This window comes from Lepisosteus oculatus, chromosome 7 (assembly GCF_040954835.1).
Source record: "Lepisosteus oculatus isolate fLepOcu1 chromosome 7, fLepOcu1.hap2, whole genome shotgun sequence".
Lineage (NCBI taxonomy): Eukaryota > Metazoa > Chordata > Actinopteri > Semionotiformes > Lepisosteidae > Lepisosteus > Lepisosteus oculatus.
The window spans coordinates 45,665,515-45,686,536 of record NC_090702.1 but is presented as its reverse complement, the minus strand read 5'-3'; the positions used below and the strand labels follow the sequence as shown (position 1 = coordinate 45,686,536).

The following is a 21,022-nucleotide window of genomic DNA, read 5'->3' as shown; positions in this document are numbered from 1 at the left end:
TTCTTTAGTGACAACAGTTTTCTGAAACTTTAGTTTTTGATATTTTATATGTAAAATATTGATATCTCTACTGCATTTGGATAAAAGCATGTGCTAAACGTAACATTTCCTGGTGTTCCAACTGCTGAAAGTGGGGGAAACAAAAATAGCAGAAAGTCAATCATGTGCTGTTTGTGACATCAAGAGCAGATTTCCATTGCAAGCTGAGATGTGAGAAAGTCTCACAGCAGAACAGCTGTAGAGCAGAAAAGTCATCACCAATGTCTGTTAAAGACACAGTAGCTGTAGAACGGAGTAAAACTGCAGGGGGCCTGGGGGTGCATACATAGATGGAAACACACACACTCACACCCGAGCCAGTTTTTCCCAGAATCCAATTAACCTATCAGAATGTAGGAGCACCCAGGGGGAACCCATGCAAACGCAGTGTAAACATACAGTACATACTCTATAGCACCCCAAGACTCTAACCCAGGACCCCAGCTCCATGTGGCAGCACTGCTAACCACTGCACCACCAACATACGTACACTTTCCTACAGGCAAAATAAAAAAGAACTCAGATGACATGGTTATAATAGCTAAATATCCTGTTTGGAAACATTTTTGTTGACTTTTCTGTGCTTTGTTGAATATTGTCATTGCAAAGCACAAATTCATGTCCAATAAGTCAATAGCCACTGCCTAGCAATTTACAACATAAGACGACCTGATATTTTCTAGCATGTTTTGTAGCTGTGTTAACTGTTTTTATGTCTATGCCACTTCATAAGCTTATCTTACTTAGACAAAAATATCTCAATGTCAATATGTCTGGGATACCATTTCTAAATAAAGTTTAAAAATAAATATTTTTCTCAACTGCAGTTTGACCTGTAACTGTAAAAGAACTGTTGTTTCTTTTTGTCACTCCACTCTGGAGATTCTAGCAGTACGGGTCAGCAAATCATTGAACACCTGTCAATCCCTGATCAAACTGCAGGTAGGACCAATAATCTCCACACTGCGAGGGTCAAGAGATTAAAATGGTACTCCCTGTGGGAAATTTAACAGATTCAGCAACCAAAACTAACAGTGGATGCATGCATGACTCACTTAAAGATGTGCAGGCACTGTTCCATCCAATTCAGCCTGTAAAGAACTGCTGAAATCTTGCAAAATACACTGTAGGTAGATTTTGCAACATTTTGAAAATAGCCTTCGAAAACAACTTGTAGTTATAAGTAATAATAACCTACAATAACAATAGGTAATCATCATTTGCATTATCTCTGTAATGCAAAGACTTCAATAAGAATGGCATGTTATTACTGACAAGATCATTTTGCAATAGAGTAATCATAGCTAAATGCAATCAATCGAGTTTCCATGGTTATGGTTTCTGAAAGAACTGTATTGTTATCCTGGGCTGACTTCGGTGAAGGGTGTTTTTTCAAATTAGCTTAAATAGAGCATTTTGAGAGATCTGTAGCACAATTAACACATTCAAATATTGTTTTTCCAATGAAATTGTTTTGTTAATTTCAAAACCATTACTACAAGGACTTTCAGTGCATTAGCTGCGACAATACAAGTGGTTTCTCATTTAAAAAATCAAATGGTATAGAGCAGCAAAATGTATAGACCCTTGAATTTTCCTTTACTTGTATAATTGTAACTGTAATACGACAGCATAATTTATAAAGTACAGACTCACAGGGCTCAAACTCCAGTCAGATTCATCCAGAATGTTTCATCACAGATGCAGAACACTGGGATTCAGATTTACTTACAGTATGTGACTAGTACACAGACATAGTCTAGTACATGGTCTAGTCTTTACATAGTGACTAGTACACAGACACTAGTTTAATTCTCATCATTATTGCAGAACTATTTTTCATGGCCTATTATTGACGCCCACAATTTATTAGCAGATGAAAAATTTAACTACACTCAAAAGATGAACCTTCAGGGATGTTAAGGTAATGTTATAATGCCCTCTTGTGGTACACGTTCCATAGTTAACTAGGAAATAGGATATCAGTTTTTAGTGACTGTATATGTATTAATATTTATTTACTTGAACATCCATAATAAAAAGGCAGCAGTTTATCCTTCCTGAATTGCCTTTCATCATCTTTTATAAGAGCATCTTTGCAGCAGGATCTAAATAGAAAAGTTGACACTTGGGTCTATTGTGCACAGGATGCACAGCCCAGCTATTTGTGCTGGACATATTTTGCTGTAGGAACAAGTAATAGGTTTATTCCATGCTGAGCGTCCTCACACCTGAAAAAGGATCCACAGCCGAAACGTTGTTTCTTTCTTCTTTTTTTCAGCATGGAATAAACCTATTACTTGTTCCTTTGCAGCCTACACATGCTGAAGCAGCTACCCACCTGAACTATATTTTGCTGTAGTTTAACATATTAATTTACATGCACAATACATTCACCTCTGCTCTATCTTACCAGATGTGATGCTTACAGTATATCTGGATTTTGGCTCCATTCTATTTTTTAAATGCTTTCCCATTTTGGCAACATCCTCATCATACCAAGCTCATTTATAGCTCTCTTTGGTCCTGAAAGTCCTAAATATATACCAACCACTTGAGGATGCATTTGCTTTCATCTCCTTTATAGGCAGATAGTATAGGCTGTTTAATGAAAGACAGTGACTCCACCTTCACAAAAATGTTGGAGGAAAGAGATAATTGTATTTCTGATGCTGGAAAAAATAATATACACATTACAAGGTTCTGATCAAACATTTTATATAATATGGCAACCCCTTCTATTACATTTTGATCAGCTCCCTATCAGGTCTATGTATTTTTTTCCTTTTTTCATTTTTTTATATGCTGTCTAATTAATGTTGTGATTGCTTCATGTATCTGATTAAGCTGGAATAAAAATAAGTTATAGAAAACACTAAATAAAACTTATCTGAAGAAAAAATTATAGCGTTATGCACGTTCATGCAATTTGTGTATACGATTTGTTTATCATTACCTTAGTGCTCCAGTGATCCTTGTAACCCAAGCCATATGTTGTCATGGAAACAATGATGTAATTGTGGTAGACACATGTATAATTTACTGGCAGAATTAGTTTCATTGAGAAGGTAAGCAACAAATGATTTTTGTGGCTAATGTAATGATTTTTTGTAAATTATAAAACTCATCTTCTCATCGCATGTCATGATATTTTATAAAGTAATAACGTATCAAAATCAATTTTTCATATGGAATATATTCTATTATCCAAAGTGCAAACTAATGAAACTCTTAATCAACATTGCATTTATACAGTATGTTATTGGTACTATAAATCATGATTTTAAAAAATGCAAAAGGTTTATTGATTTACTGTACTGACTGTAGCAACATTATAGTGCAATTATTACAGGAGTGAGATGTATATTTAAAACATTTAAAATATTATATTTAAAATAATTAATTCTAAAACTACTATCAAAATACACTATTGATTTATAAGTTTTTACTTTTGTGAAGGAGATCTAAGTATCTAACAGTGTTTTGAACCTTTTAGAGCCCATTTATAAAACTTAAAAATGTTAAAACTGTGCTGGTTAAGACACTCTGGCTTTTAAAATTATCTGAAGCTGATTTTACTCTTTTTCTGTGTACAAATATTTTTTTTTAATTTAATGTAATGTTTCAATATAGATACAGTGCTCAGTTGTTTAAAATAAAGGAAAGACGAGGAACTTTTGTAGTTGAAATAACGCCATGCTGTTTGATCTTGCTCTTTAAATGTAATTAATCCTATTGTTTTACTCAGGACCTGCTAGTGAGAAATGTAATTTTATTGCATAGAGTACAATAAACACAAACCTATTAGTTGACTAGAATAATCAAGTCTCCCTTGGAAAAAACAGTTGAAAGGGAAAAAGGCAAATCATGCAATATAAGGTCCCTCGTCACTGCATTTGGTTAAATGAAATAATAGAAATTCAACTCAACCACTGCTGTTGTAGCCTGGAATGTCAAAAATACATGTATATAACTACCCCATATGACATTTCCTACTAATATATGGGCATATTGTCTAGTTTAAGTCATAACTTTGTATGTCCTCTTCTGCAGAGATGAAATCATTGTATAGATTGTGAAACTGGCAGTTTAGCTTACTGTTTATAATTGTAAATGTGTCCATGATTATGTCTTAGATTTATACCATACTTAGATAATATATTATGAAGATATTTAGCACCCATTGTGATTAAATCGGAATAGGGATTATTAAAGAACTGTGAAATGGTGGCACATTGCTGTGGCAGTTAACATTACTGCCTTGCACTTCTAGGGTTCTGGAATAGACTGGGGTTGGGGTACCTTATACAGTATGTGGAGTATGCTGCTCTGCCTATACAGTGCCTTGCGAAAGTATTCGGCCCCCTTGAACTTTTCAACCTTTTGCCACATTTCAGGCTTCAAACATAAAGATATAAATTTTTTATTTTATGTGAAGAATCACCAACAAGTGGGACACAATTGTGAAGTGGAACGAAATCTATTGGATTTTTGAAACTTTTTTAACTAATAAAAAAATGAAAAGTGGGGCGTGCAAAATTATTCGGCCCCTTTACTTTCAGTGCAGCAAACTCACTCCAGAAGTTCAGCGAGGATCTCTGAATGATCCAATGTTGTCCTAAATGACTGATGGTGATAAATAGAATCCACCTGTGTGTAATCAAGTCTCTGTATAAATGCACCTGCTCTGTGATAGTCTCAAGGTTCTGTTGAAAGCACAGAGAGCATCATGAAGACCAAGGAACACACCAGGCAGGTCCGTAATACTGTTGTGGAGAAGTTTAAAGCCGGATTTGGATACAAAAAGATTTCCCAAGCTTCAAACATCCCAAGGAGCACTGTGCAAGCGATCATCTTGAAATGGAAGGAGTATCAGACCACTGCAAATCTACCAAGACCTGGCCGTCCCTCTAAACTTTCAGCTCAGACAAGGAGAAGACTGATCAGAGATGCAGCCAAGAGGCCCATGATCACTCTGGATGAACTGCAGAGAACTACAGCTGAGGTGGGAGAGTCTGTCCATAGGACAACAATCAGTCTTACACTGCACAAATCTGGCCTTTATGGAAGAGTGGCAAGAAGAAAGCCATTTCTCAAAGATATCCATAAAAAGTCTCGTCTAAAGTTTGCCACAAGCCACCTGGGAGACACCCCAAACATGTGGAAGAAGGTGCTCTGGTCAGATGAAACCAAAATCGAACTTTTTACCCACAATGCAAAACGATATGTTTGGCGTAAAAGCAACACAGCTCATCACCCTCAACACACCATCCCCACTGTCAAACATGGTGGTGGCAGCATCATGGTTTGGGCCTGCTTTTCTTCAGCAGGGACAGGGAAGATGGTTAAAATTGAGGGGAAGATGGATGCAGCCAAATACAGGACCATTCTTGATGAAAACCTGTTGGAGTCTGCAAAAGACCTGAAACTGGGACGGAGATTTATCTTCCAACAAGACAATGATCCCAAACATACAGCAAAATCTACAAAGGAATGGTTCACAAATAAACGTATCCAGGTGTTTGAATGGCCAAGTCAAAGTCCAGACCTGAATCCAATCGAGAATCTGTGGAAAGAGCTGAAAACTGCTGTTCACAAACGCTCTCCATCCAACCTCACTGAGCTCGAGCTGTTTTGCAAGGAAGAATGGGCAAGAATTTCAATCTCTCGATGTGCAAAACTGATAGAGACATACCCCAAGCGACTTGCAGCTGTAATCGCAGCAAAAGGTGGCTTTACAAAGTATTAACGCAAGGGGGCCGAATAATTTTGCACGCCCCACTTTTCATTTTTTTATTAGTTAAAAAAGTTTCAAAAATCCAATAGATTTCGTTCCACTTCACAATTGTGTCCCACTTGTTGGTGATTCTTCACATAAAATAAAAAATTTATATCTTTATGTTTGAAGCCTGGCAAGGCACTGTATTTGCATGGGATCTTTCTTGAGACAATGCAAAGCTGGATTTATGTTTAAAAAAGAATAAAACCCGCTAGTTACACTTACATGTGGACAGCTGCACTTAAAAGCCATAAGTAATTATTTAGCTTGAATAACTTCTAAAGTTAAAACACAGTTTAGCTGTGTCTGTAATTCTTCATTCCTGAAAGTGGTAAAAAGGGTAGAATTGTTTTAAGTAAAAGTCCGGAAGTTATAAAGACAAACTATTCATAATCTGGATTAGTACCTAGAAAATTGTTGTGCAGTGTGCGTCTTTGGTCCACAACGTCCCCGTATTTTATTATTAATACGTGATTATTCTCACTTCTGAACTTAAGCTCATTTAAACACTTGCTTTTCAAGCTGATCTTTTTAATTCGACACTTTTGGCTCACATGTAACTTTCCATCAATAATGTGGGTTGCAATGCTTCTGCTCTTCCTTAGATTTAAAAGATGGAACTGGAGTTAAGCTCAATTTACGAAGCGCTGGGTGTGTCTTTGGAAGATGAACTCTCTACTGAGCAAATCAGCTCAGCGTATGAGAAAGTGTTCCAGTTCTCAGTCAACTTACAAGAGGTGGAGAATGCAATAAAAAAGGTAAATGTAAGGAGACTTGCAAGGTGAAGACCATCAATCATACATTAATTTGGACTCTAACCTTTTAAAAAGATTAATACTTTTGTATTTGTATTGGATTTGTGATCCCTTGGCTTGGACTATATGTTTATTATGCCTTTTGTAGATAAAAAGGAAGTAAATTGCATTTCTTTTTTAACAAAGAATCACAGTATTTAAATGGAAAATTGCATTGTTTGTGTTGGGCACAGGTTAATGGAGATGTTACTTCAGCATCTTGCAGTGCTAAAATGATTTTGGACATTCTACTAGAAATTGAGAGAGAGCACATTATTAAAGAACAGGTAGTGTATATTTACAATTATTACCTTGACCATAGGGCTGGGTGATATGGCCTAAAATTTATATCATGGTATAATTTTAATTTTGGACAGTAATGATATACATCACGATCTAGAAGTTTTTCTTATAATTTCAATAGAACTTGCTTTAAAAGGAGTACAAGACTGGAATAGTAAGTTTTTGTTCCCTGGAGTTAACTATTAGGTTATTATTAATTGTTGGTTAGCTACTGTGTTGTTCCTCAGTCGTTTTTAAATTTAATTGAACTAAAGAAAAAGGCAAACATTTTAAGAACATTTTTATTTTGCAGAACTTAAACAATAAACAAACTTATGAACATGAATTAAATAAGTAAATATGTAATACTTCTAATTCTTATCAATTGAAATATGTAATACTTCTTAAAATAAAATTACAAAAAAAATTCAAGCACTAAAGTAATAACTCCTCAAGTATTTGAAAAAGAGGGTGAACTACACACACTAGGCAGTGTGGTGGCTCTGTAGCAAAGGATCTGCTCCTGTGGATGGAAAGTTACCGGTTCATATCCTACTCCTTTGGGCCCCTGAGCAAGGCCCTTAACCCCAACTGCTCCAGGGGTGCCGTATAAATGGCTGACCCTGTGCTCTGACCCCCACCTTCTCTCCATCTGTGAAGATGGAGAAATGATCTTATCTCAGTTATACAACACATGTGTTTGTTTTCACGGAAAAGGGAAGAGGACGCCCAAGTGTTTTTATTGGATGCAATGAAGTCAGATGCGTCCTAAATTGACTGAAATACGGTAGAATTTTAAACCACGACGGGTCAATAGTAAAAATGTCCAAATCCCATTTTGTCACTATGCTGGCAGCTTAATCTAATTAAAACATCAAAATCCATTCTCTACTGGTATAAATGGTATAGCCAAATCCATACCGTTCTACCGGTATACCGCCCACCCCTACTTAACCAGATATTCCATTTTGCCTGGGCAACACACTTTTACATTAAGCCTACTGCAACTATAATTACTGTACATCTACACTATCATTATGTAGAGATATGCATATTATAGAACATATAAAGGAAACAGCATTTTAAAAACCTGCTCATCATCTAAATGCAACAACCATCAAGATTAAGTTATATTTATTTGATATTAAAAGAAGAATTTCACATTTTTAACACGCTGAAAAAGGCCAAAACACCATGTTACACTGAATATTTCTTTTAAATTAATTACCTAAGATGCTAAAAGCCACAGTTATCGATTAAAAGAACTGTTGTAGGTTGTAGTTGAAGACATTGTGACTGGAGACACACATTCGCAAACATTTTACTATCCAAACAAAGGTAATACATCTTGTTTAAAACGTAAACAAACTTTACCTAGTCTGAAGATATAGCTTTGCTTACTCTGTGGGTGCACAAATGCATGGTCAAAATTAAACATTAACTCAAACCAAACACCTGTTTTTCTTTGTTTTATAAGTGAAATGAACTAAATTGGTGCTTTACTCAGGTGTTTCAATTAAATACTGTAACGCAACGGGGGCTCAGGCGGGCGCCCTTGCCGCATCTGGTCGGCCCCATCCCGACTGGGGGCTCATTGCGTTACAATACCTTGTTTTGGTTTCTCCCGCAGCCTGTAGGAACAAACCTTGGTATGGAAACTGGGGCTGGCTTAGTAGTGCCTGTTTCAGGGTTGCGCATGTGTGGATCAATTTATAAGAACATACCATTAGGAGGGGGTAGTTTTTCTTTAAAATATTTATGTATATAAAAGTATTAATGCCATTTTATTTTTGTTAATAATGTCTTAATTGTTTAATTGTGTACTCACTAGAGAAAGGTGTATATCAGAATTCTGATTATTATTTTGTAGAATTATTTTTTGCTCTATAGTGGAATATTCTAGGAGGAGGCGTTTAACCTAGAAAAGGAGCTCCTCAAGCTAGGAGAAAAAAAGATGGGAGTAAGTTGGTTGTAGTGTGGAAGTGGAGCTGCCTACAACAAATCTATTTTTAAATCAATTAATTTGTACATTATTGTACTATAGTTTTGTGTTTTTTCCCCTTGGTTCGTTTGTATTTTTCACTTTGTTTTTTGGGGTGTGGACCTTGAGAACACAGTTCCTCATCATAAACACCACTGCACTTCTTTGCAATTGTGGCTGTGCCATCATTATTGTTGCGTTCTATCTACACCTCTAAACTATTGAAGGATGAGACTGTGACAACATAGAAAAAAACTATTATATGACACACCCGAAGAAGGGTCCACAGCCAAAACATATTTCCTTTCTTCTCTTTTCAGCATGGAATAAACCTATTGTTCCCTTGCAGCCTATGCATGCTGACAGCTACCCACCTGAAATACTATTATATAAGATGTCTTGCTCATTTGCGTAGCACTTGCAATATAACAAAAACTAAACTTAGAAGTCCTTTTTTTGTTGTTCTTTAATATATTTCTTTTTTGTTCCATTTTGATCTAGCTGTACTGGGACTTTCAGCTTTTGAATGCAGGAAGACTCAATCTGCTGTTTGTAGAGAAAGGACAGACCCGCCTGCAGTACCAGGACATAAATACCTTGTCCACAGACAGCGGGCATATCAGAGCCATGCACAACATAGCTGAAGACTGGCATGACGATGTGGCAGAGCAACACCCACTACGCAAGTGGCATGGAGGGTTGAATGTATGTCACACTCATTTTCGGGGTGAGCCATGGCTCTCCCTCTCTCACAGATCTGTCATTGCATGTTGATACAGTATACATTGAAATATATCTCATTAGAAAATAACACACTTATTTAATGATTTGTTTAATTGAGTGTACAAATGCATTTCAAAATGTTTTTGCAAGTTTATAAAATTAAAAAAAAACTTAATATTGCAGTAAACACCTAAAATATACTTCCTTTTTATTTTCTGGTTGAATAGTTAAATTATTTTAACTGACGTCTGTAAGCAGAGTTAGTTAAGTTTAAAAAAATGTTTAAGAAAGAGTGTATTTGCTTACTCCACAACAAAGTATGTCGATGTGATCTACATGGAGATTTTATCTTTAGCAACTAAATCCCAAGTTATGGCCTTGTTTATGTACAGGATGATGTATGGGATGATGAAAATGAAGCACAGAAAATGAAGAAGAAATTGTATTTTTGGAGACTGAAAAAAGGATCAAAGAAACTCTATCACAGGTTAGAAAACCCACATGACATAAGCATGTGCAGTATATATTAATAAACAAAGAATCTGTATTTTAATTATGGTATCCCTGCAGTAAAAAATGTTTGATGACACTAAAGAAGCCATCTGTACCAAATTAATTAACTTTGTAATACTGCAGGATTTATTTCAGGAAAAAAGAACATGTAATTTATATCAAAGGATGGTTGTATCACAAACTACAGATGCAATGTTATTCCATTTCTGAAAAAGAAAGTGACATGCCATCAATGGCCTGAATACTTTGATGTAATTTAGCTTTTGCTAAATGTGTAATAGCCAATTTAAATATGGGTTGTACAAGCAATGAAAAAAAGTGCTTAGAACCTGATGAGACACATAAAGCTGCATTTTAGAGCTTAAATACAAAAAGCAAAACAAAGAATAAGGTCTTTTTTTCTTTCTGAGAGCTGTTTAATTTGAATACCCACTCACATATACAGTAACCATGTTAAGAAGCTAAGCTATGGTTTCAGCTTTGAAAAGATTATAACAGCATTCACAGTAATTAACAGCAAGAAATCATATGCCTTATTTTAGTTATTTCTGGTAGAGCAAGAAAACGTTTGACGAGTTACAGCTCAGTAGCACTCCCATTTCACATTAAATTTAATTCCCTATTAGGCCCAAGGTAGTAATTGCCGCAGTCAGTGGTGCAAAAGTTGTCACATGAGGTTTGTATAAAATTAGAAACATTTATTTTCTGTTTGACAAGGTGTTTATTTAAAAGTTTTTCTATCTCTTCAGCTACTGTATACTGGCATGCCTACACCTCAGTAACAGAGAGTTTCAAGGTGATGAAGAAGCAATTCACTGGAACAAACAAGGCTGTTTGATCTTCTAAGTTTTTTTAGTTGTTTGTTCACTTAAACACTGTACACTAAAAAAAAAAGTTTTTCATGACATAACACATTTAGTCCTCTGAACTTTTATTTCCTTCTGTATCACAGAATTTTTAATGCGTGTAACACTCCACTGAGCATGTGGTTAGCCGAAATTGTCAGAATGGTGCCGTTTGCAGAACCTCAGTAAGACTCTGCTGATGCCTTCAGCTTCAATATCACACATTTAAAAAATAAATGCCATTTCTAAAACTTTAGAATTAATGTTCTTTTTACTCATATTTATTGTTTCAGTTTGTCTTAAAATTCTGGTATTAAGTCTGGAACAGTAATGAAACATTGGAAATGGCATTTACAATGAATTTAGAAGTACTGATTGTTTTTCCATTGGCATTTTTAGCATTAAAACAATTAAAACCCACGGACTACTGTCTATTTAATCACTATGAGCTAATAAGCAGCAAATTGATTATGTATTTACTTAAATTATGCTGGGATGCCCTTTACTGAAACTGAAATGTCATTTTGCTTTGGAGGCAGGTTGTCACAAAGAGGACTAAGTGCTGTGATGTCAATATTTACTAATGAAGCAATGGAATTTAGAGAACCACGGCGCAACAGAATAACAGAAGTGAATCCAACAGGCAAAGGTCTACTTCACGATGTGGATGAAAAGTTTGAAATTCTGCAGCACCAGCTGTACACAGAGATGCTCCAAGAACATTATGGTAGGGCAGAAGCAGCATATTGATCAGACTGGACAAATCTTCCACGCTGATGTCATTGTATCAATACCTTTCTACTGTTTCAAAACTTTAATCAGAAAAGGTTTGGCTAAATATTTCATTAGGATTTTTAGAAAAAGTAATAGAGCTATTTAATCTCCCACAAGATAATTATATTTTTTATACATATGAATATTGTAAAAAATTGCAAAACTTAATGTTAACTTTATTATAATTCAGTGTTGCATTATGGGTCTTTTAAAACTACTGTTATTATTATATTATAATTATTATTTTAATACTGTTACTATAATAAAAAAGTAATTTAAAAATCAAATAACACCATCATAAGATTCACTAACTGTTTCTTGAGTGTAAGAAGAATAATGATATTAAAGTGCTTTATTTGAAATTTTCATGAAACTATTCTTTGAATGGGCACGTTTGTTTATTTTGAGAGCCTTTTGTCAGTTCTCGTCAAACCTCTCTTTCTTGTGTGACTGATCAGGAAGCTCCTCTTGGGAAGCCCTCGCAGTCTGGCAACAGGAAGAGAGAGTGGAGGAGCTGCAGTTTTTAGCTGAACATGCCCTCAGTAACGGAGACAGTCTTTGTCTTTCTGAGCTGCCTGGGGCCTTTCGAATTTACAGGTAACAGAGCCCTAATGGAAATTTGATGTACTTTGTCTATGGCAGGTTTTCCTCTGAGTTTATCCAATGTACGTTTGTTCTATTTACAGCAGCCCTTTTTTATAGTTAAGCACTTGCCCCTTTCAATGGCAGTTGTGAGGGATTTTCTTACAGTGCAGCTGTAGCCTGACAAAGGAACTGCACATGACAATTTTGTGGTGACATAGTTCTTGCAATACTATACGTAAGAATGTAGTGAAACCAGAATGTCTCTGACACTTAAGTTATGAATGGTGTGAAACTTTAGGGAATATCCACCCATTTTCTATCCTCTTTATCAAATTCAGGGATGCAGACAGGAATCCAGTCCACACAAGGATATAGACACAGACAGGGGGACACACACCAGGGCCAATGTTCCCAAAAGCCATTCAACCTACCGGTATGTCTTTGGACTGTGGGAGGAAAACAGAGCCCCCAGGGGAAACCCACACAAACACAAGGAGAACATACAAACTCCACGTAGAGAGCACCTCAGGTCTCAGAATTGAACCCAGGACCACAACACTGTGAAGCAGCAATGCTAAAAACATGCCTTGTTGTAAGGCGTATGAGGCACCATACGAAGGGTACCAATCCTTTTGCAAGGCACTGTACGCAGCCACATTGTTGAAGATGACACACTGGCTTCTTTCAGGAAATCGCTGGGTGAGATCCTTGGAATTGTAGCTACCAGCAACCATAGGAGCTAGATGCACCGAAAGTTTTTAAACTTTCTTGAATTCAAATGTGTTTGATTTATGAGTGTGGAGAATGAAGGTGTTTGTTGGTGTTTGTCAGTGTCATCTAGACGATCACGGCAAACCTGGATTTCTGAAAGTAAAGAGACTTATTCTCTTTACTCTTTACTCTATTTACTCTCTTTACTCTCTTTACTCTATTCTCTTTAGAGAAACAGGAAGGAGACTCGGAGACCGCTTCAGAGAACACGTCAGGGCTGTGAAGATTAAAGATCTCTCCAAGCCCATTGTTTCTCATTTCACCTCTGACGGCCACGACCACACTAATCTCTCCGTCTGTGTTCTCAAAGACGGTTTTCCGAACTCACACATCAGAAAGACCACCGAAACTAAAATTATTCTGCAGTTAGGATCACACATTCTCCCTTCCCTTAACGACAGATTACTGTTCTTTTAAATTTTAAATTTAAATTTAAATTTTAAATTTTCTCCATTCATTGGAAGTTTCATTTCACACCTCTCTGCACCCATTCTGCCTTCACACCTCTTGATTGGCCTCTCTTTCTGTCCCCTGCTCCCGCCTCTCACTCCTCCTCCCCCCCAACCTTTGTTCTCCCGCTACTTTACCTTTGCCTACTGCCCTGTCTCTCTCACACCTGAAGAAGGCTCCACGGCCGAAACGTTGTGTTCTCTTTCTTCTTTTTTTCAGCATGGAATAAACCTATTACTTGTTCCTTTGCAGCCTACGCATGCTGACGCAGCTACCCACCTGAACTACAAGAGACTTATTCTACTTACTGCGTTAATTGAAGTCCAGTTTATGTATTTTATTGTTTTGTTTAAATACGTTTTCAGCTGGTGCTGTTGTTTTACAGAAGCACAGATAGGGGGTTGTTGCGAGGATGCCCTGAGAATGTGGACCTCAATGTTCTGGAATGGACTGCAGTTCTCATGCTGAAGGAACTTCACTCCAACTACCAGAGGGAGAAGAATGTACTGCAAAAGCTCGAGAAGAGGTAGTGAGTTAGTCCCACTGCTACACCTCAGACTCTCCAGAAAGTAGATTAAAATCGCAACATAGTTTTAGTTTTCCCATCTTGACTCACATCCTGCACACTGCATATTTATAATGAAAAAGAATGTATCTTATACTTCCTTATATTCTACAATAATAGAATCCAATATCTGAATCACACAAATGTTACAATCCAGAAAGCAGTTTGGTTCTGCTTGCCTGCTAACTAAGGAATCACCAAGTAAAAAGTTGGCCTACAATGAGACGCTGCTTGAAAGTTTGGACCGCACTCTGTGTGTCTGAAAAATACATCACTGTCAGTTGACTTGTGACAATAAAGCAAGCATATTGTATTTTCAGACTATCACAAAAAATGGAAAACAATGATGCATGTCTTCTGTTTTTTTATTATTGCCATTTCTTTGATGTCTTAATGATGCTGTGTTGTGCTTTAGTAGGGGATAGGGGTTAGTATGGGTTTTCTGTGCTGGTGAAGAGAAGGGGTATTATTATATGTTGGGAATATTTTGGTTGGGTAGGCAAATAAGTCATTAATGTGGTAGCACCCTCTAACTAATGTTGTCCACATCACACAGAGTGTTTCCCTTAAGAAAATGTTAGTACCACAAGAAACTGCAACATAATACATTCAGTATGTGGTGAATTGGAATATACAGTCTTTCATGGGAGTTACCTTGTAATCAAGGCAACAATCCTGTAAAATATCCTTGATTAAATGTTCTGAAATACCACAATGTTTCCTGATGTTTCACACCTGGGGGTACTATTCCTGTAAAAATAATATTGAGATACTTGTACTAAAATAACATACCAGTACTGTAATCTTATACTTGGGTTCCTCCTCACTGATAAAATTGTTTTTGTCTTTGAAATCTTCCAGTACGTCTGTTACAATTGCTTATATTGAGATGTTTTTGTTGTATAAGAACTAAATTCTGACTTCTTTAAACATGTGTTTAGTGTGAAGACTTGCCTTCAAAGGATTATTTCATGATAGCAGTCTTATTTCCCTGTGTAAAGTTTTGTGTCTATTACTTAGTGTATTTGGGTTGACCAATGGGAGTAACTGAGTATTAAGTACATCCATGTCTTTTATACTATTGGATGTTTTTCCCCAGCCACCAAAATATTCACAGAAACCTTTATGAGCCACATGATTTCAGTATTCCCTGACCAGTGAGGCTGTTTTAATTTTTAACTTTTGGAACTTGCTTGTACTCAAGCTGGTGTCAGAACAAACTTTTACTAAACATTTCTTATGTATTTTAATTAAATTCAAACATTATTATTCCATAGGGGAAATTTATTTTCCAACATTATAACATAAAACAACACCAACAAGAGGTCAGGACAAACAATAATTCATTAAATGTACTGGACACAATTAGTTTGGTCACATGTGTTGTACTGTGCTGTATATCCTGGGGCACAGAGGTGTCTCCCAGATGGGAGTAGAGTGAATTCCCAGTGGAAGGGCTGTGCTACACACTCCATAATGCTGGTAGCCTTGGCGTGTGGAGTGCATTGAGGTTGATTTACCATCAATGATTTTACTACTTAGGTCTATTTTCCTTAACCTATTACAATTTGCTTTACTGGTATAGTAATGTCTAGCATTCTGAATTCCTAACTGGAAATCTCATGTAAAATATTACTTATTGTACCATTGAGTAAAGAATGTCACCTGAATGCTTCTACTAAAGTACTCAGCTATAAAAATGCTTTGGTAAATCCTAAATAAATTAGTAGTAATAGTCCTCTTTACACTAGAGCCCAGCGACCTGTGACCTGGTACCCCATCAAAATGCTTTACTCAAGTGTATAACAGAAGTTACGTAGATCCTTTCCATTATTTATAAGATTAACATTATAAACATATTCTTTTCTATTCAGTTTGGATAGGGTAGATTGTACATTCCTGCACCTGTGTCTGAAATCTACTGTGATGAAAGCAAGGAGAGAGACGTGTGCTCAGGGATCAATATTAGCAGCATATCAGTCCTGGGAAAATTGGTGAGTGACAATAAACTGCAATAGATCATTTTTCTTTTTGAGAATGGATAGCTTTGTCAGGGCTCTGATGTAGTCCTGTTTTCTGTTATTTTTATGAGATGCCTTTGCTTGGCATGCAAATGACATTTGCACCCAAATGTAACACCATAAGCCATTTTTGAATGTACAGTAATAATTGTGGATAATCTCAGGTGATCCTTGTGAACAGAAACCAGACAAAATACATAACTGAATAGGTGTATGTTTACAATCAAAGATGTTTAGTCACTTACAACGAATGTGGATTTTTAAACAACGTGCAATTGACTTAACACCTCCTCAATTAAAAATAATATTTTTTTAAATTATATTATCAATATAATTTATATTAACTATAAAGAGCTTACTGCTTTTAGTCTGTCAGTGTAGGACATTTCTTAAAGCGTCTGATTCTTGAGCATCCATATCTTTTTAAAAAAAAAAGATTAATTAGTGATTAAAATTGGACACAATATTCTAATTAGGTCATGTTCATGCATTGTACAATTTAAGCATGTAGTAAAATCCCTTGATTTAAATTCCACACCTCCAGCTACTATATATCATATGTTTATATGTTTCCCCACAGGTTCAGAGTAGAGAAGTGCTAAAGAACAAACCTCATAAGATTACTCTATAAAGAAAAAAAAACAATGTGCAAAAACACTGATAAATATTTAATTTCTATAGATTTCAGGTTTTCAGATGTATAAATAATGAGAACTGATATTTGAAGCATATTTTCAAACCAACAGATACATAGAAATGAAGCTAAAACAATAATTTATCTGTCAGAGATTTCAAACTGGAAGCCGTCTTACAGATGCATTTCCTTGTTGCCATGACCGCAGGTCAAGTGGCAAAGGGTACAGCATAATGGCATAAATGTAAAAAAATGGTATCTCAGTAGCATCTCAGCACATGTGGAAAGACACTGCTGGAATAATGTTTTTTCACTATGAGACTAGGTTGTGTAATGATCTGTGTGGGTGGTAATAAGAAACATTGCAGCTGGGGAAAAGAAAACAGTTCAGTTGTGATCATGGGCTTTGGTTTTGTTATGCTCTTTTCATCTGCTCTACATGGAGTTGAGTAGCACTCATGGAACTAGTTAATAATGGTTTTATAACATGAATCTCACTAATAGATGTACTTTCCTTTTTAATGGAGTATTTATATGTCTTGTTTTCCTTTACATTGGTTCATTTTATTACGTACTATTTAGGTCAGCATGTCCTGGTTAAATATCTTAATCCACTGACCCTGTTTGTTCTATAGAGCTTTGGAAACCAGCTCCCAAAACATGACCAGTGTTGTAAAAGTAGCCAAAAGAAGAGTACAAACAATCATGCACCTTAGTGAGAAACTTCATATGGATTTAAAATATGCAGTGCAGCCATATTTACTTTCCACTAACATCATAGTTTACTTTATATACTCTATTTCCTCCTGCTATGTACTGTAATATGAATCTTCCTTACTGATGCACCCTGTCTTCCTCTACTTCTGCTATAACAATCATCCCTGGTCTTTTAAGGCCTGAGATCAACTTCCCTCATTGCAAAGACTTGGCTATATTCTGGATGGCACATCATGGTCACTCAGACCTGGACAGGAGGGTTAGACCATTCTCAGGATTCTCACTGCAGGTAATAGAATAAGACATACAGTAATGTGATATGATGCCAGCAAAAATAAAACACCAAAGGATAAATATTTTCAATCACATTTGACTCTTTCTGCCTTTGATAAAATGTCACCCCATGCATCGATTTGTTGTTGATGAAAACAAATGTTCATTGTTGTACATAATCGAGGCAAACCATTCTAATGTTCAATGTTGATATACGCAGCTTAGACTTTTATTTAAATTAAATAATCAAACCAATGTTATTTTCCCTTTATACCTCTCGGTAGCACAGAGTAGAGAATACAAAAAAATTAAAAACAACAAAAAATAAAAATTCCTTTCTTTGATTATCTGTTCTAGATGTATCAAGTTGTGTGCATATTGATATTAATGAAACAAATTCATTTTGACGACATCAATAATAATTATCATGAACTTCACACCCAAAAGAGAAACAAAACAATAGCAACAAGAACAAGAAATTTACAAAAATACATTCCAATTCAAATATTCTGTATAAATGGGTCAGTTTTACAGTTATTTCATGCTGCATTTGACGTGTTCCCTTTATTGTATTTTTTATCAGCAAGAAGTTCTGGAGTTGCTTCTGTCAAGACAGGAATGGGAGAGGGAGTATTTGAAAAAGCTACTACACAGTTTTACTTCTGAGGAACTGCAGACTGAAATTACATCAAATAACGAACACACCTCAAAGTTTTTGATAGGTCTGTCTGCGTTAAGGGTCTTTAACTCAGTTCCTGGAAAGCCTTTTGGATTCCGGTTTGTTCCAACCTGTGTAGCCAATTAAATAATTAAGATTATTTACATAGGATTTTTTGTAAGGTCTTTGTCATTGATTATATAAGGCAGTCACTTCATTAAAGTTGCAGTTACCTATAAATGTGGGTTGGATATGTTACAAAATTGCAGCTGAATCAATAATTACAGTAATTAATCAACAATGTAACTGGAAATGTGAAAATGTGGCTGAAACTATGTAAAGAGACTAAGTCATTCAAGAATTGAAAGACCCCTCTTCTAAATCCTTTACAGTGCAATGGCCTGTTTAATAACTGTCCTAGTTTTTTCATTGTCTCCTATTCACTCACTTGACTAGAACAAGTACATGTACATTTGTGTAGGTATGTGCTGTTTTCCTTTTTTTGTTCACTAGTTAGGTTCAGTAGTTTTGTGCATTATGTCTCTTTAGGAAAACATACAGAAGCTTCTTATACCTTAAGAAAGCACTGTGCAATGAAACTGAGGCAGTTAAAGGCGGTATCTGAAAGTCAGATACAAGGAATATCGTGGGCAGACTGTGCTGTAAACTTGCTTTCTAACCTAATGGAGCAACAAGAGAAGGAGACCAGACATATTCTAAGGGCAATGGTAGATATGGTAAGTCAATAAACTTAGGTTAAGTGCTTGGTAATGCAGTAGGTATAGATTAGGAGGATTGGCAGGCACTGTAGAAAAAGCAAATTAAGTTCAAAAAGAGATCAAATACAAGACAAATTTCAGGGCAAACTCCTGACAGATGGTGTTTAAAGTTGCTACATACAGCAGTGGATTCTGCATGTACTGTAAGTAGCAAAACCCGAAATTATAAATGCAAAATGCAAAATGCTGAGATAGAAGAGGCTATGTATGAAAAAAGACTCATAATTCACATCTTCCTGACAATGTGAGAAAGAAATTCAACAGGCAAGCAAAATGTTAGAATATACAGTATAGTTAAATGTGTAGAATTTAAGCTAAAGGATGCTATGTTAAAATTGTATAATGCAGTAGTAAAGCCTCCTTTAGAATAGTTCCATGTGCAGTTGAGGTTATCATGTTATACTGTAGATGTTGCTTCTCTGGAATCTGTACAGAGATTCCATCAAAACCAGATACATTCTGGGACTTAAGGGAACATCCTACACTAAAAGCCCAGAGAAACTGAACACTTTTAGTCTTGAACAGAGAAGATTACAAGGTGACCTGACACAAGTATTCAAGGGCTTTGATAAAGGCAACACACATTCTTCAGAATTAACAGTGAAACCAGAAGACACAAGTGGAAAATATACAGAAGTGCATTGCAAACAGAGAACAGGAAGCACTTCTTTATCCGAAGAGCTATGGGAGAGCTGAACAAGCTTCTCGGCCCTGTTGTTGAAATACAACAAATGGCCTCTTCTCATCTGTTAAATGGGTCAACGGGAACACTCCCAGTCCAAGTATTGGACTGCCCCCGTTCTTTTGTTTTCCGTTCTAGTCTAGCTTTCTTAGTTCAGTTTATTGAACACTTAAAGAGGAACTGCAATATTTATATTGGTTTTGGTGAGAGGGTCTCTGTGAAATTTGAACATAATTTTGCTACTGAAGCTGTGATAGTTTATAAGGTGGACATACTGAACTGGTGTGAACTGGATAAGAAGAATTCTGGATTTAAGGACTACTATGTCATTCTATACTGTGTTAAAAGAAGTTATCTTTGGCAAATAGGTGAAGATGAAGATGTACTGTATGTGATTCTGGAACACTGCCAATCTGATAAGCACAGTGATGTGTGACAGATAACAGAAAAAGAACTGTTCTAGTTTAATTACTTTGAGAAAAATACACCGCACATCTCTGTGTGTTTCGCTCCCATGTGCATGAAAAGAAAACTTCTTTTAACTTCGGAGACGGATGCCTGGCTGTCTTTTAAGGGGAAGCGGGAAAAATTTATCCACCAATTTAAAAGAGATGTATTCACAAGAGTGCTTGTTGAAGATATAATAGGGCTAATTCACATCCCCAAAAGATTGGTTCCCTGATTCTGAATACCTGGCGCATACCTGGAAATTTTGTCTATTTTGTGATTTAAATTGGAAGTTTTACATATTACTGTGTACATTTTACTTTCATTGTGGTTTGAAATGCACTCATTAATGCTGATTCTTTCTAACCCCAAAATATAAAAACAGTATTTGCAGTTCCACTTTAATTAAATTGCCTTTTGTTTTCCATTCACAGCTTTCACAGTAGCTCATGAATAAGAATATTAGACCCAGAGGGTTTCAGAAAATTCTGTGATCTGAGTTTGTTTCAAAGTGGAAATTAATCAGTGCAACTATACATAATTATATTTATAATTATATTCATACAAATGTTATTGTAACCTGAGAATTTGATAGTGTCTGTACATCAAATAATAATAATAAACATTTAGGGTTTTTTAGAAAGCAATTGGAAATATGCCATTTTAAATGAAGTTGCAATGAGTTCTGTTGCTGCATTTCTTCAGAATAA

General features: G+C 35.9%; 1 protein-coding gene and 1 long non-coding RNA gene across 2 annotated transcripts; both read left to right on the top strand.

Annotated features, from left to right (window-relative positions):
* Positions 1 to 6,432: 6,432 nt before the first annotated feature.
* LOC138240851 (uncharacterized) lies at positions 6,433 to 12,331 on the top strand. Its single transcript, XM_069192924.1, has 5 exons — positions 6,433 to 6,576; positions 9,377 to 9,580; positions 9,991 to 10,085; positions 11,496 to 11,683; positions 12,189 to 12,331. Exons 1-5 carry the CDS (start codon positions 6,433 to 6,435, stop codon positions 12,329 to 12,331), a joined length of 774 nt encoding a protein of 257 aa, XP_069049025.1.
* Positions 12,332 to 13,946: 1,615 nt separating this feature from the next.
* On the top strand, positions 13,947 to 18,441 carry LOC107078005 (uncharacterized). The gene is made up of 4 exons (XR_011190008.1): positions 13,947 to 14,062; positions 15,976 to 16,095; positions 17,651 to 17,762; positions 18,330 to 18,441. It is a non-coding gene; the product is annotated as an uncharacterized lncRNA (long non-coding RNA).
* The last annotated feature ends 2,581 nt before the right edge of the window (positions 18,442 to 21,022 follow it).

Bases quoted from the DNA above. Each gene is read 5' to 3' on its own strand.
- LOC138240851 (XM_069192924.1), top strand. From the start codon at position 6,433: ATGGAACTGGAGTTAAGCTCAATTTACGAAGCGCTGGGTGTGTCTTTG. The intron at 6,577-9,376 runs GTAAATGTAAGG...ATTTTGATCTAG, and splicing joins TGGAGAATGCAATAAAAAAG to CTGTACTGGGACTTTCAGCT. The intron at 11,684-12,188 runs GTAGGGCAGAAG...GTGACTGATCAG, and splicing joins GATGCTCCAAGAACATTATG to GAAGCTCCTCTTGGGAAGCC.